The sequence below is a fragment of the Corvus cornix genome, chromosome 3 (assembly GCF_000738735.6).
Source record: "Corvus cornix cornix isolate S_Up_H32 chromosome 3, ASM73873v5, whole genome shotgun sequence".
NCBI lineage: Eukaryota > Metazoa > Chordata > Aves > Passeriformes > Corvidae > Corvus > Corvus cornix.
In genome coordinates, this window is record NC_047056.1 from 12,469,491 (window position 1) to 12,485,754 (window position 16,264).

The window sequence follows — 16,264 nt, forward strand, 5'->3', positions numbered from 1 at the left end:
TGGAATCAGAAAATTTACTGCAGAAAACAGCATTGCTCCCTTGCCATTCTGATATTAAGGTGCTCAGGAGGGATTCTGCTCTGATCTGCTTCCACATGACAATGCAGTGCTGCACCTGCCTCGGCAAGGGTGTCCCACGGCAAAACAGGTGTGACAAAACCAGAATATGGCATGTGTGTGTGCCTGAGGCACCTTACCTTGAGGCTGAGCAAAGCAGGTCTGAAAAAAGTAAAAGTAATTGTAATGTTATCTTTATTTTCTTTGCTTAATACATCAGCACCCAGGCTGCAGTCAGTCAGGACAGGAAACTGAAAATCTCAGAGTGTTGCGTGAAAAAATATATTGTGGCCCAAATGACAGTAAAATTTATGCCATTCTAAATATAAAAATAAAGGAGGTGTTGTCACTACCATGCTCCCAAGATTCCAAGACAGTTGAAGCCTAGACAGTTTCATCTCTGACAGAGATTTTCAAACTTCTGTGTCCTTAGCTTAGTCAGCGTCCCTGCTTTTTCAAGATTCTCAGATAGGTACCAAATACTGGTCTGATTTAGAGCTGAGCAACCTCAGAGTTGAAGCAGAGGTATAATGGTTTATCCCTGCTTTAACTCCCAGGAACACGACTGGTTTGTGTATTTTACTTAGGTCCTGCACCATTGGTAGGATCAGTTTGAGAAAAGTTGTCTTGCAAAACGATGTGTGTACAGCTTGCATTGGGCTGCTCGGAGTTAAACCAAGGGTTGCTGTCTCTGACAAGAAAGCTCTGCCTGAGGCAGGTATTAATGCCCGCTGGACAGAGTGGATCAATATCCAACCTTGGTAATAAATTAATAGTGGTTTATTCCAACTGATTTAGTATCTCTCCTAAATGCACTTTGTGATTGGATTAACTGCATTGTCCCAATTTAATTCTTAATAGATTCCAAAATACACCAAAGAGAGAGAAGCAGGGGCATATAAAAACCTACTTATCACTCCAAGATCCAGTCCATTCTACTTCACCCCAGGGATTCCTAAGCCTCACTAGTTTCTCTGGCCGTCCTCGGTAATACACCTAAAAGATCCACAACAAACAGAGCCTGAGCACTTCCATTATTCCAATCATCAGAGGGCAGTTGCTTTTCAGATAGGATAAAACATGATTTGTACTTGAATGATGCAGTCCATTACAATTTGCAATAGTTAAAAGACACCTAGATGCCTTCCACCCTTATTTTACATTATCCTGTGCCACCAAGTGAGCCATTAGCTGCAGCACTCACCACTTCATGTAATGACAGCAACCTGCAAGGAAAAGCATCAGCTACAAACCAGCAGAATATCTACATCCTCAAAAGCAGGAAACATTGCACAACATGGCAAGGTTGGAAGGAGTTTATCTGGCATGGACATCTCTGTAACGATTCCAGTTTCAGAGGAGCAGGAATACCTGGGCTTGCTCTCAAGGTGAGACTCACAGCAGAGTTCATCAAAGAGGCTTTTACTCCTTTCCCATCAGCTCTGACTGGCAAAGTACTTGCTCCCACCTCACACAGTATAAACATTTTGGGAGTGGCTGCCTCCTCTCCTGCTTCTCCTTTCTGCATCCTGAATTTTGCTAACAGCTTGGCCCACCTTTATGCTTTGTACCCCAGCCTGTTGGTACCATACAAGTGGCAGACTGCTCCACACCACTACCTGTACAGAGCTTCTGCCCTGGCTGAGTATGACAGGTACTTCCTTTTTCTGTAAGAGGGTGCATAAGTTAGGAATATTTTTACTGTCAGTCACTGAAAGACATCAGAAAGTTGAAGGCACTGCAGTGTTGCAACCCCAAGCTGCTTTCCATGACGGCCCCAGAGAGGTGGCTTACCTCCTCTGCTCCAGTGATAGAGTAAGCATGTCCTTTTACCAGCTTCAGACTTGTGACTGCTTCTATTTCAGCTGTAGCAGTTATCTGGAGCAATAAAAGTATGCACATTTATGATTATATACTGTGCATGAACTCAGCTTTCATAAGCAAATTAATATGGGGGAAGATATCCAAAGTGGTGTGCAAAATGAATACCAATATTCTTGATGCAAAGTATATTAAATTAAGGTGAGATCCACAGCAAAAGTTGCAGTTTCATGCCCCTCAATATGCAGTCCAAGCACAGAAGAAATTCAAGAATGCACAATGAAATCTAAATCTAAATCCAATTCCCAGCTCAGGTGACAGACCCAGTCCCTTGCAAAGACATGTTCACATGAACTTAGCTCTAGCCTGTCTCAGTTGAGATCCAGTATGTCAAAATTGGAACTCTGGTAATTCTATACACCACAAGGCAAACAAGATAATGAAACAGGATGTGAAAGGTGTGACGTTTCCAAAACATGTTCAAACATCATCTCTAACTTGAGAGTGTTTGTATTACAGGTGTCAGTAATCTTTAGGACTGAAAACTAAAGCCAGAATCAGACTACAGGCTACAACAAAGTGTCTCAGCAAGTTTGTCTCTGGCAGTCGAGTGCCTGGAGCTGAAATTACACAAAATTTGAATGAGGAAAGATACTCAGAGAATGAAATTGGAGTTCCAGAAGACCAGTAGGTAGTGGAGAGCTCTAAGCATTATCACATGCTGTCGTGTAAATAGGGAGACACTATAGAATTGGTTATTAAGAACCTTGTCCAGAGTTTTTGATACTGAAATCAATAGAGGTCTCACATTAATCACAGTTTGTTTTTCTATCAGACCTTCCTGCCTATATCTAACGTTGGTCTGGGCTTTTGTCACAGTATGAACCAGAGCCCTGAGAGGAACAACAAGGAGAGTAAAGCTTTGTCAGCCTCTTACATCGATGGAGCAGCCAAGCAGCGACCCAGCTCTCAGAGCCTTCTGGATGATTTGGTACAGGTTTGAAGGAGCCCTCTGCAGCTCATAGGACTCAGAGATGCCTCCAGTAAAATCCTCAAAGCCCTCCACAGTGGACCCTCCTGCTAGAGCTTCATAAGAGCCATTCAATCTGTGGGAGAGATGATAAGAAGGATACAAGGGTCCATCTCCACCTGCAAGCACAAGGTACCACAGAAAGAAGGCTTTATCATTTAGTATCTCTTAATTTGGTTGGTCATCAATGTGACTTGGGGCAACAGAATTAAAGCCCCTTGAAACACAGTTGCCAACACCCTTTATGGACCTAGAGGGAACTGTAAATGCTGGGTGGGGAGGAAGCTGCATTAGAGTGAAGTGTGTTGTGACTGACACCCCCGGCCTGCACCTCCACCAGGGGCACAGCCAGGGGCACAGCTCCCACCCAGCCCCATACTTGGCGTAGGCCTTCTCCAGCAGCGCGCTCCAGAACTCATTGCCTTCCTCCGAGTGCACAAAGAGCAGCTTCCCGTTCTTGGTGGGCAGCCTGTCGTCCACCACCACGTCCACCCACTCCCCGTACTGCCAGAACTGAGGGAAAGAAGAAAGGAAAAGATGATGGGGGCTGGTGTGCCCATAATAGCTCCACGCTACCATCCTTCTACCCCTTCACCTGTCATCACCTTCCCTTGCATGAGACACTGTAGGGTTTACTCCCATGCTGGATTCCTCTCCTTTGTAATAGAGACAAACTCCTCCTAGCTCTGGGGAGCATTCAGCAGGCTTCTTAATGCTATCTTTGATTTTGCTGATAGGAAATATTAACAGCATCTTGTTACACAAAACATCAAAACCACTGTCTGAACATGTAAACTGAGTTTACACGGTGGACAGCCCAGAAAGCCAGCATGGAGATCGGATACTCTAAACTATCTCAAGGCTCAATCCTTAGGGAAATAAAAACCAATACCCCTGTAAAAATGCTGCAAGGAGAGGTCATCTAAAGGAGAAACACTCAATAGAGCTAATCCCTTCTGAAAATACTAGGAAATGTGTGAAACATTCCTAGTGCTAAATTTCGGCCTGAAAGCTAGAAATGTTTACTCCAGGATTTGCTGCATTCCTGAAAGGAGAGATGATAATTCACACCATAACACTCACAGGTGAGCTGGTGCAAGGGATAGGTAGGTATGTGTTTGAAAATTTCTGTCATCACCGGAACAGCTCCTTTAGCTTTGCAGGGTAATTCCACACTGCTCCAACCTGAGCCTAACCTCCAGTCAAAGCAGGTTGGCTAAATCCCAACAGTCTGGGTCCACAGACAAGGAAATAAAGGCAAAGCAGGGAGGGAAGGGGAGGAAAGAGAAGGAATCACACAAGCCTGAATTCACTTTTAACAGCTGGCAGCAACAGAGCTTGGTTTGGGCTCACACAACCTGATGGTTCAGCTCAGTTTACAAAATCTGTATAACTCCCCAGAGCCCCATCAGCTGTAAGACAGCAGAAACTCAGCAGTGAGCAGGTCTCATTTAACATTATTTAACTCTGTTCTAATTTTCTTTCTCTCTCCCCCATCAATTTCATGTACACACTGTAGCTGTTGATTATTTCACTTGCTCCAAACAACAACAAAAAAAGCTGCTTCTAGTTAAATACTAGCATTTTCCTCTTTCATTCTCAATCCCCTGATCATGCAGGTACCTGGAAATGAAAGATTCCAGCATAGTCCTTCTGGAAACTCTGAGCCTTGGGAACAACACGGAACAGAATATCTGGATTCAAAGTGAGAGATGCAATGGCAGCTAGGAGCCAGCAATCACCTAAAACCACACATTACAAGGAAGAAAAGTTCATTAATAACTCCATTAAGTCATGGTCTCACCTGGACTAAAATGCCAGCAATAAGAACTATGCCAGACTCAGTACTGGTTCAGCAATCCATTATTGTTCTGTTATTTCTCTCTTTTGCTCATTTGCCACTCACCCAAAACACACAGGTATCTTGGGGCTCCTGAGGCTGACCATGGTAGTAATTTCAATGGTCTAGTTTGTGCTTTGATATTTTTAATGAAGCTGTGAAAACAGGCTGCTTTACCTAAGCTTGTTAATGCCCTCAAGAGACCAAGAACATAGCCAGAAGGAGAAGGCATTTGAGGTATGTGAGTTGCAAAGCATGGCTGGGCAGGACAGAGTTAATGATCTGTGGTACTTTAACTAGACTCAAGCTACCACACCTTCGGCAGACAAGGGCTTAGAAGAAGTCCAGAAGAGGGCAAAAGCTCTGGTTTGATAGAAGGATGGTGGGACTTCCATTCCTATCTTTTGGAGAAGATTCATTGGATAGCAGGAACATTTGTGGGCCTGCTCCTTCTCAGCCCTTTATTTGAAGGTCTGAACTTGAACTTAGAGCTATTGCTAGAGATTTGCCCAGCAGTCTGATGGCAGCTGAAGTCTCCCAGGACCTTTGTGAGAAGGCAAGTCCTGTCTTTGGCCCATTCCTTACCCTGGAAAGGCTGGGCTTGCTCAGCCCTCCCTGGAGGCTCTGTGCCTTGCAGCTGGAGCTGTTTGCTGGTTTGGTTACCTGTTTATTGAGGATTGGAGGCTGGGTAAGCAGAAGCCTCTGTCACACCAAAGGTGGTGCCCCTGGGAAACTCAGTGACTCGTGGTGTTTGCACACTGCAAACAGCAGGAAGAACTTCTGTGATTCTGTTTTATTTCTGAGGTGTGCAGACAGCCTAAGAAAACAAAACTGCTCTGAAGGTACTAATATTTTCCTGGTTCCCTGAGGATTATATGTGCCAAGATGTAGTTCCTTTGTGCGGGTGCATATCCTGCAGAAGGAATTAGCATTGCAGCTCTTGCTTCAGAGGAAATAAGTGAATTGAGAAACCAAGGAAAGAGTATAATCTGCAGCAAGGTTGAACATCCTAGAGCAGCAGTTAACCCTTTATATTGACTTGGGGTTTATGATTTATTGCCATGGTGAACACAAGTGTAAAAGTAGGATACAGGGACTTGCTGGGTGCTCTCTGCTGTCTGTGCCCCACGGGGAGGTACCCACATGGCTCCTATGAGCTGTTTTGGGAAACCTCTGTAAAGAAGTGTCCCTGGTGTGATGACCTCTAACCACCTGAGCTGGCTGATCACATTATGGGTCCAAACCCAGGGTATGTAATATGATATATTTCTACCCATTTTGCCAGCCCAGGCCTTTCTACAGAAGAGGGAAACCCCATTCTTAGTATGTGAGGTGCTGCTTGAGCCTTCCCCCAGAATTCTCTGCCTTACCTTGGGTACCACATTCAGAAAAAGCATTCAAGCTGGAAGGGGGCAGACAAATGGTTGGATTGCCTGCTTCTTCCCATCCACCTGCATTTCTTATGAGAAGAGGTTAAAAAATTTTGTCCTGCTCATCCTACACAAGTGAAGTTTTAAGAGCAAGTGTGAGGCAGGTTAAATGCTACTTTGCAGAAAAGCTGTTTGAGGCAAGAGCTCTTAGTTGAAAGATACCTCCTTTGCAGAGAAGATAAAATAAAGGGATTGTGACGTGTTTAAAGTGGAAATAGGGAAAAGATTATACTCTGCATATAGAATAGAAAGTCCAGAAGCCACAGACTATAGAATATGAGCAAAAACCTTCTCAAGGAGGGATCAACTTGCTGACCTGGAATTTTCCTCCCAGCCTTAGGTACTTATGTAAAAAATAAGCAAAACTGTAAAAGCACAAGGTGTGGGGGGAAAAAAGGCTTTAAGAACCTCCTCTCCCAAGGAAACGTAGAAGCAGGAAAAAAATGAGACTGAGAACACTCAGATCTGCTTTGTATCTATTTCTTTGAGGCTTTCCTTGGTACAGACGTATGCCTTAAGCTGTTACAATTTCTGTTTTCCTTGAAGAGGTAGAAATAATGGTGATAAGTCTGGGGAATGGATTTTCAGAAGAGGAAGATGAAAAGCCTTATCGAGTTAGAACTGAAATCCTCATTTTTCTGATGCTCTGGCTGTCCCCGGCATACTGTGAAGTGCAGGAGATTATTTCTGAGAAGGTGGCAAGATGGGGGTCCCTGGTGCTCCTGTTGTGTCCCTCCACCCCGTGAGACCAGAGAAAGCCTGCAGCAGTGACAAGGTGGTGCTCTCCCAATGTGCAACACCTGGAAGGGTTTCCCCTTCCTGGTCCTGGCCAGGATTTCGAAGCCAGTGAATGCAAAACTACTCCAGGCTTTGCTGAGGGTGGTGGATGTTGGATGCACAATTAGGCAGAAGATTCAGTGAAATGAGGGGGGTTTCCTTAAATACACTGTTTACTTCCCTGCCTCAGAACTAAACAATTTCAGAATCTCAGCCCAGAGGATGCCAAATGCAGCGTGAAATCCTTTAAGGCGCCTTTCTTACAGCATGAATTAACTTCTTAGCGTCTGGGAGAGTGAGTGACGTGGGTGCTGCTGCCTGTCTCCAACACACCAGTGCAGTCTGACCCCCCCAGGGAAGCATTTCAGGACATGCCTGCTCAGAGCACACCCAGGAAGAATTGTGTTGGAAGAATTGCAGTGGTGAACTTGGCCTTAAAAGCAGCCATGCCTGCCTTGAGCACTGCAGAGTCCTATCTCCAAACCTCACTTTCCGGGGCCTAATATCTTTGACTAAGCTTGTGCCAACCAAAAGGAACCAGCTGGGAATTGGCTGCTGCGCAGTAACTTGATAAAAATGGAAGTGTGTCTGAATGTAGATGGTTTGGGGGCATCTTTATGTAGTGGAGGTGCATGACATTCAAGCTCCTGTGATGATTACTTTCAGAGGATGTAGGAATCTGTCCCTATCAAGGAGCTTCCACAATGGGGCCTAAACTGCGCAGTTGGCCTCTTACCTTCTTCTATACCACAATGGGATCCTGGCCTATTAATAAGCTTTCTCAACCCTACTAGATAATATATGACTAGTTCTAAAAGAGTACAAATTGACAGTTCCTGTTCCCTTTTTCAAAGTTCAACATCATTTTGCCAGCAGCAAGTTTCAGAGTTTAGTTTGTGGTTGTGCCTACAGGACAGCACAAGAGCCCAGTCTTCCCAGAAAGGCACCTCATGTAGGACCACTCAAACTTGTTCTGGTTCAGCAGCAGGTTGTAAGTAATCTTTCACACTGTGAGGAAACTATTTTATTCCATTCCTAAAAAGGGAATATTTTTGAGGGAGAGAAAAAGAGGCCAATTGACCAATTAATTAGAATTTATTTCAAATAGGCTCATAGTTGGAAAAATGACAATATCAAAAAGCATTTCTGCTCACCTTATGGGTGTGAAGTTGCAGCATTTTAGCTTATAAAAATAACTATTTTTTTGAAAAAGCCTTCTCAATATTAGCCCTGCAAGGCTAAATCACTTATGGACACATATCACTGCTTCTGGTCAGTCTCATATTTCATGAACAAAAGTTTCAGAGAAGTACCAATTAGTGTTTACTGCTGCTGCTGAATGTCCTGAAAAGAAGCCAGCTTGATTCCTGGATCTGAAGTCATTTGAAATGGCAGTAAAGTGAAATTTTGGTTTTTTAATTTTTTTTTTTTTTAATTTAAGCAATTCTGACCTTGAGATTGTGGTGGAAAGGGTAAACATGAAGCCTAGCTGTGCCTAGCTCCTGTGTCAGTGTCTGTGTGTATCTATATCTGTATCTATATCTATATCTCTATATCCATGTGTGATTTTGGAGAATTACTTTGACTGCTAGTGCATTTGAAATAGAATCCCTTGCTGCTCACAGATGTCCTGAGTTGGCTCATGTTCTCAGTGCTGCCCAGGCAGCTCCTGGTTTACAGAGATAATCAAATTGCTGCAGCGAATAATGAATCCTTGGTGATCTGGGAGCCCAGCGACTCCTCTGTATTGATGATGTTTACCCAAGCATGCTCCACTTGCAGAGGCCATAAAATAAATGAGAAATTTGATTAGTTTCAGTTGCTCCAGAGCTGTGCTCAGTTTCTGTTTAGCTACCATCAGAGTGTCTAGACACAGAGCATCTAAACTCTCCTTTGAACTAGAGATGGTGAGTTTCAGCCAAAAGTCTGAGTGTCTGGTTCCAGGATGCAACTGGACAGCACAGAGGCATTTCTGTCCTGACTCTGTTCTGGCTTGTTGCTATTTCAGCAGTGTCTGGTGTTCAGAAAGGATCCAAACACAGTGCTGTGGCTCTTGCTTCCTGGATCGCCAAGCAGCTTTGACTCTCAGCTTTAGTCTCTGCTGGAAGCCCTCCTTCAGAGCTTATAGTACCTGGGGCATCATACCAGACATCAAGGAAGCACTGACCCACTAGCTTATAACTTATGGTAGTGTAGGTTGCCTCTGCTCTGAGATTTCTAAAGACTTTCTGAGGTTTTCTATGGAAATGAGTTTTGTTCTGCAGCTTTTAACAGAGAGGCAAAGGAGAACCCAGCAAAGGAACAGGCTTTCTTCTCCCTGGGGTCTCAAAGTTGTTAGTGAATGTATTTTTGACATCAGTGGGTTATATTTGCTAGAACCAGGATCTCCAATATCCCTGAGCCCACGGGATTGAATGTCAGAAGGTCCCTATATTAACACTTACAGCAAAATAAGTGAACAAACCCAGAACTATTAAGTTCTCTCCTGCCTACAGCCACTTCAAAGGCTCCCTCAACAGGTATCAGATCTATCTCAGAGCTGTCAGGCTTTGGTTTGTTCTCCAGGACACCTGTACTCCCCTCAAATCTGCCTGTAGGATAAGGCATGCACAAAGCACACGTGGGGTGGGCTCCTGGGCTGGTGTGACTTGGTGCATTTGCCTTGGCTTCAAGGAACTCCTCCAGCTGCCAGCCCAGGCCCAGGGAGCTGCTGTGCCTGGAGTGGCCTCTGGGCGTTCAGAACAAAAGGCAACTCATGAATATAAATTGTGTGGATCTAGAAAGCTAATATTAAACGGAGGGAGTTTCAGTACGTTTTATATTATTTAAATTAAATGTATGCCACTTACTTCTTAAGAACTTCTGCAAGCAATCCTCGGGTTAACTTATTCAGATAGCGGCAAGAAAACTTCATAAGTCACCTTTAATAACCAAGACTATGTGACTACATTTCAAGTTGTTACTAGGCTATCAAAAAGATATGGTTCAAAGAACGTTTAAAACATTTCAAGTCTTTCAAGTCCCCATCAAACTTCCCAAGCCGATATTCATCTAGCTTACGCTGTTGTCAAAGAAATAAGTTTAATGGAGTGAGACTAACTCTGCGTTTTCTTGTTCCTTTTGTTCCCATAAACCCAGACCTGCAGTGCTATTCTTAAAAGAAAAGAAACATGTCAGACAATATTATTAAAAATAGGCTCTATTTCCCTAAAGGACACGTTAGTCAGTCACATATGTGGCTTATGTAAATATGTAATCAGGGTCTGTTTCAATAGAAGTGTTTTAGTAACAAGGACTTTGATATTCAAGGTATTGGATCAAATACCAAAAAGCTTAGTATGCCTCAGAGATGTAAAGCAAATACCTGAAGGCTAGAAGGGAAATCCCATGCCTGCAGTTTATTTTTGTGAAGGGTCAGTGTGTGTAGAAGTAATTGCAAGCAGCCTTGCAGAAACAAATTGGATTATCTTTAATTATTTTCTCCTTTTCTTCTTTTTTTTTTTTTTTTTGTGTGTGTGTGTGAGAGAGAGAGAGAGATAGAGAGAGAGAAAATCAAGCTCCTAATAAAAGCAGAATCAGATTGTGGGGTTTTTCTTCTAGGTTTGGGGTAGCTTTCAGGACCAGCCCTTGGGTTACTGCCCACCAAAAGCTGTCTTGGGAAAACCCAGAGCAAGGCACCATCCACAGATTCACAGGAGGTTTTGGGGTCCAGTTCTGTTGTTACCACTGCGTGATGGATTTTGGCCTTGATCTCTAATGAAAGCCCATTTAGCACAAGGGACTGGGACTCTACAGAAACATTCAGCAGGTGACAGAAATAGAAAAGTGCTCAGGGTATTTGTATTCAGTTTCTAGGCTAAACACAAATAACGCACTGGCCTCTTCTAGTTTAAGAACAGATAATATTTTTCAGTCCTATAACTTGTAAACTGTCAGGGAAAATGAGGTTTTACTTCAGATGTATGTTCTTAATTTTTTTTTTATGCCATTATAGAAACTTTCCAAACAGGAGGTGACAAGAAATGTCGCTTTTAGTACTTACTTGAGCCATTCTCCTGAAATACAGTAAGTGATTTCCCCATACTCTATTCCAGCATCCACCAAATAAATATCTTGGAACAAGTATATGATTGGGCATCTTATTTTTAGCATTTGGAGTACAAGCCCACACACCAGGGAATTTTTTAGCAATTGCTTTAATAGTGCTGTGTTTACAAGAGCAGCACTGGTGTTATTTATCGCCAACGACTTGCAGAAATTGTTTCAATCTCATTTGCACAATGGATGTGCTGGAAGACCAGTGAGGTCAGGAGTACTGCAGTTAGCAGCACAGGAGGGAGAAAGGCTGATTTCTCTGTGTCTAATCTATCAAATTCTCATTACAAGAGTTTCAGCCTTCTCGCCTCTCAATGCAGTCAAGGGTTTGCTGCTGCTGTCCTCTGCAGCTGGATCTTATCAGCGAGGCAGGCAGGGAAAGCAGCAGCTACTCGAAGAGGGAATAAAGTCCCCTTACAGCTCCCTTCTGGCCACTTGCACAGCACCTCTGTTTAGCCAAAGGCAAGCACTGCAGAAAAATAGGTAAGGAAGTTGTTTTATGATGGATGTCTGGGAGAGGATGAGTGCTGCCTGAGAAATACCACCTCTGCACCAGGCCCTGATTTGGGGAGCTGAGCAGCACTGCCCTTTTTGTCTATGTGGCTAGTGCCTGGTTGCTCCTGTTCCTGCTCACAGCTCTACATGAAATGCTGTTCAACCAGAAAGGAGTGTTCAGCATGAAGGGCTTGGAACAATTTATTTGTTGTGGATGGTATTACAAAGTTTACATTCTCTGTTCATCTTTTTATCATGTGGTCCTTGTTTCTAACTCATGCTTGGACCACCCTGCTTGACACAAAATGGCACATCATAGACCCAGCCCCTCTACTAAACCAATTCCTGCTCTGTTCCTTGGTTGTTGTGTATTTGTTTGGTGTGAAACTGAGGCTGGAACTTGCTCTGCCTCCCAAATAAAAATCCCTAAGGACTAGGCTACAGCAGAAAGCTTCCCTGGTGTCCCTTGTCCCCCGAGTCTTTGGAGCTGCTCTTGCTGGCATGGGCACAAATCCCACTCTCTTGCCTCAGGGCAAGTGCTCTCACTATTGGGTTAGCATCCACCTCTGTATTAAGGGGTCAAAAGCAAACCAGTTTTATGTTCCACATAATTACTTCCCTTCTCCAGGAGACAGTTTGGTGTCTTCCAATTTTGCACAGCTCTTACAAGCCCATATGTACCCTGTCTTGGGCAGCAGTGCTGCTATGTGAGTCCTCTTCTTGGGTATCTGTCCCTCCATACTATGTCTGGGAGACAGCCAATAAAATAGTCCATGTATCAGGAGTTTTTAAATGAAGCTTCATTTCTTTTTCTTCTTCCAAAACAAAATTCAGAAGCACTGTACGTACCCAGCTCTCCTTGGCAGACATCTGTTCGGGTAGCTCCTCCAACTATAAACTGAGGGTTGGCACATAACTCCTGAAAAGACATGATTTCAAAGTTTGCATCATCCTCTCTGGTCTGAAAAGTTCCCTTTACTTCTTCCTTGTTTCAATATTCAAAAATTATTAAACACTTTCAGCATTTCTTTAAAAATATGTCCTTTCTCCTCTGTCTGATTAACAGGGTCCCAGGATAACATCTCCTTATTAAATTGAGGAGTGCATACATTTTTTTTGAGGCAAATCCTGACACCCTTTGCTACTAGCCACTGTCAGTGATACTACTGAGAATTTTTTCTACTGTGGAGACAGAGATGAAAATTCACCTCAGTGTTTACATCTTACTTTATCTTGCTGAGATTTTGGTTCAAGCAACACAAATGAGTTTGTGACTGTGGCTGCTGCCTGTGCCACTGGAACTGTGCTGAGTTTCCAGTGCCAACAGTGTGGAGGATGTTCCCCCACCCTGACCCTGCTTCCTGGGAGGCCAACCACACAAATGCTTTTATTAGCAACAACCCCCCTTTCTTCCTGGCCCTTTGGATCCAGCCAAGTAGGTTATGGCAATGACTGTCACTCCTATCCCAACCCTGAGCTCTCCAACAACTCATGGCCTATATTAGGAAGTTATTATTGTCTCTCTGCCTTTTCTGTTTTTCTGAGAATTTTCAATGAGCTTCTGGATGGCAGCAAGGAGCGGTTTATAGGGAGCCTAACTTGGCAAGCAGGGTTGAGGACAGTTTAGGCAGTCACCGGCTCTCCTCGAGAGCAGCAGTTGTCAGCACCCTGTGGAGAGACAGAGACAACCCAGGACTTCTTGTGTATGATGAAGAGCCAGTTTGTGAATCTCCTCTCCAACAGGCATCATCTCAGCTACATCCTTTTGCTTCTGTCCAGTGGAGAGGAGTCCAGCAGTAGGTTACCCATCACACCGAAGAAGGTTTTGTGTAGTTTTTTTCTCTTCTCCCTCCGAAGTGGTGCACCTGGTGTCAGTCAGCTGCATATGACTTATTACTCACCCAGATACCTGTCCTTCCTGAGCCACTCCCAAGTGCCACATGCACCTTTCACACAGCTGAGTTTCCCCTCAGGGGTCCCACACGGGTTGGTCTCTGGCAGGCAGAGCTGGGACATTTAACCCTGTTGGATCTCAGCCCTCAGTTATTCTTACCCTGCTATGCTTGTGGCTGTGTCTGTGCCTGCAGCAGGCTCAACATTGTTCTTTTATGAGAAACCCAAGTCTAATTTAATGAGTTTTCTAAGGCTGATCTTCTCCAAGGATAGGCAAAGCCAAGACACATCCGTGGTACTTGCTGAGGTAACATCCAGGTGCCAGAGTGAGGTGCTGATGGAAAAATGGGATTGCCAGGGGTATTAAACCTCGAGTTACTACACCTGCAAGTTTCTGTTTCTCACTTTTCAGGTGAAAAAAAAATAAAACCCCAAGCCTTGAAATTTTCTGTTTTTCTCATTCTCCTTTCCTCCACCAGATGGAGGTAAGTAATTGGGTGGGCGGGGGGGGGGGGGGGGGGGGGGGGGGGGTTGTCCCAATTTTTTTTACTATTCCTTGATGTTGCAAGATGACAAAGGAGAAGTAAGTAGGGACGGAAATAAATGAATGAAAAATGAGAGAGCAGAAAAATCTCTGAAGCCCTGATTTTGTCACTCAAAAAAAAAAAAAAATCATCATCTAATCTTTGCTGATGAAAATTACTTTCCTAGAATCAGAGGCCATTTCTAGGATATATTTATTTAGGTAATAGCATTTCCAGTCAGTTGCTATTTAACTGTTACAGGCAGCTTGACGTGAGGCAGAGGATTTTATTTAGGTATGAACCTGATTTCCTGAGGGGCACAGTGGCAAGTCCTGGGTGTGGGTGCTGTTACAACAGACAGTCGATGGCACTTGGGGTGGCCGACAGACTGGCTGGATATATGTGGGGCTTTTGCATCCATCTCCAGATTGGACCTGTAGCTCTCTGGAGCTGGAATGGACAGGAAGAAAGCAGGTTGCCGTGAAGCAGTTATAGGACTCCCTGCTTTACAATGGGCTTAGAAGATAATGATTTCTTTTCCCACCCCCTTTCCAAACTTGCTTCTGCCAACCTTGGAAGTAAAGCAAGACAAGAAACAAGACATACAGAAACAGTGGATATTCAGGCTCACCACTGATTTAGCCTGGCTGTTCAGCTGGGCTTTGGTTAGACTTGCACCCAGTGAAACAGGCAGTTACAGAGCACTCTTACCGTGGGGCGCTTCCAGACTATCCCCTGGGTTTTGAAGGAGTATGGTCCCAGGTCCCGGTAGCCCAGAGCAGAAGGACAGGCTGGGAACTCTTCATCCTTGAACAGTGTACCAGTCTGCAGGCACTGCTGCTTCAGGGCTTCATAGTCCTGCTTCAAATACTTGATGGCATTCCTGTTGGATCCCAGCCCGTCTGCTGCCGCTCGTTCTTGGCATAGTCTTGCTGTGACCCTGGACATGCTGCCCACCCTCCCAGTGTGTGCTGCAGCTCTGCCTTTGCCTCCTGGGGGAGAGGAGGTGAGTATGGGCAGGCAGCCAGCTCGGGTGGAGCCAAGGACTGCCCTAAGTGCTCCAGCAGCCCTGGAGGGAGGAGGCACCAGGAGTGCAAATACGTACTGGGGAGACGGGCGGGAGCCTCAGCCATCATGGCTGGGATTATGGACACTGCTTGCTGCTACTCCCATGGTATTTGGGTTTTTTTGCTGTCCCTTTTTAAAATACTCTTTTAGCAAGAAGCCACAGAGAACTTTTTGCAGACACACCTGTTAACAGGTGGAAAGAAACTGTGTTCATTCCGTGTGCTGAAAGTCAGGTTTAAGGATCAGTCCTTTAAAAATCCAGGTGAAGATGGTTTAGAACTCCTTTCGCCCTTCTGAGATCAGGCTCTGTGCTGTTGGAGAGCTGTGCAGCCACATAAAACCTGGAGCTGGCTATCTATTGCTACAGCTTACATGGCTGTGGTGATGCCATGGAGTTTTAAAGCTAGGGAAAAGCTGAACCCACTTCTGGCTTAAATGACGAGGTTTTTTTTAAAAAGACCCCTCTCTTTGGTACTCTCAAAGCAGTATGAATTTATAATTTAATTTATTAGCAACAAGAGATGTGAACTTGACAGAGCTAGAGCTGGCCACTTGCAGAGGGCAAGGATACGATCCAGGAGCATGTCTTAGGCCAAAAATGGGAAATTGTTTCACTAGATAGGAGGGAAGCTGATAAGCCCCACTACCCCTCTCCAGTGTCACCTTGGGCAGAAGTCACTAAAACATCATCTATAAAAACGGGGTCTTGTCTCAGCTAGTGAGAGATTACCCATCATATTTACAGTCTTCTGGTGCTGTTTCCTGCATATAAAATGTTTACAGGCTGAAAACAAAGAAAGCCTTGGGTGATAAAGGCTTTATAGACCTCAGGAAATAGTGGTTCCTGTTCTGGTAGGAGAAAAACTCCGTTTCCAACCTGGCAACCCCATTTTGTACTGACACAGGGGTGCACACGTCCCTGGCAAGGTGCCTGCAGATGTCTGGAGGTTCAAAAACTGACGGCGGAACTATTTTCCACGAAGCACAGCTGCTCTCTGCTGTCATCCTGTATAATGACTGGGATTCCCCAGAAAGCCACTGCGTGTCCAGCTGAAAGCTGGGTAAACAGTAACTTTGTTGGCCAAGGAGCATGTTTGATGACTACCTCTAGGTAAATTTAGACAGAAGGTGTGGGAAAGGGAAGAGAGAATTTTTAAGGACTGAAACCTGGTGAGATAAGGAGTCCAAACAGAGCGTAGCTGGGTTGCTTGTCTGCAAATATTTGAAGAGAGTG

General features: G+C 44.4%; 1 protein-coding gene across 1 annotated transcript in view; it reads right to left on the bottom strand.

The window, feature by feature from the left end:
• The window catches only part of CAPN8 (calpain 8), a 29,739-nt gene extending 14,795 nt beyond the window's left edge, over positions 1–14,944 (bottom strand). The window contains 7 exon segments of the mRNA XM_039570131.1: positions 968–1,053; positions 1,852–1,935; positions 2,816–2,984; positions 3,288–3,421; positions 4,532–4,650; positions 12,395–12,464; positions 14,674–14,944. Of these exon segments, the coding sequence (XP_039426065.1) occupies positions 968–1,053; positions 1,852–1,935; positions 2,816–2,984; positions 3,288–3,421; positions 4,532–4,650; positions 12,395–12,464; positions 14,674–14,910 (899 nt within the window). The 5' untranslated portion in view covers positions 14,911–14,944.
• Between the last annotated feature and the right edge of the window lie 1,320 nt (positions 14,945–16,264).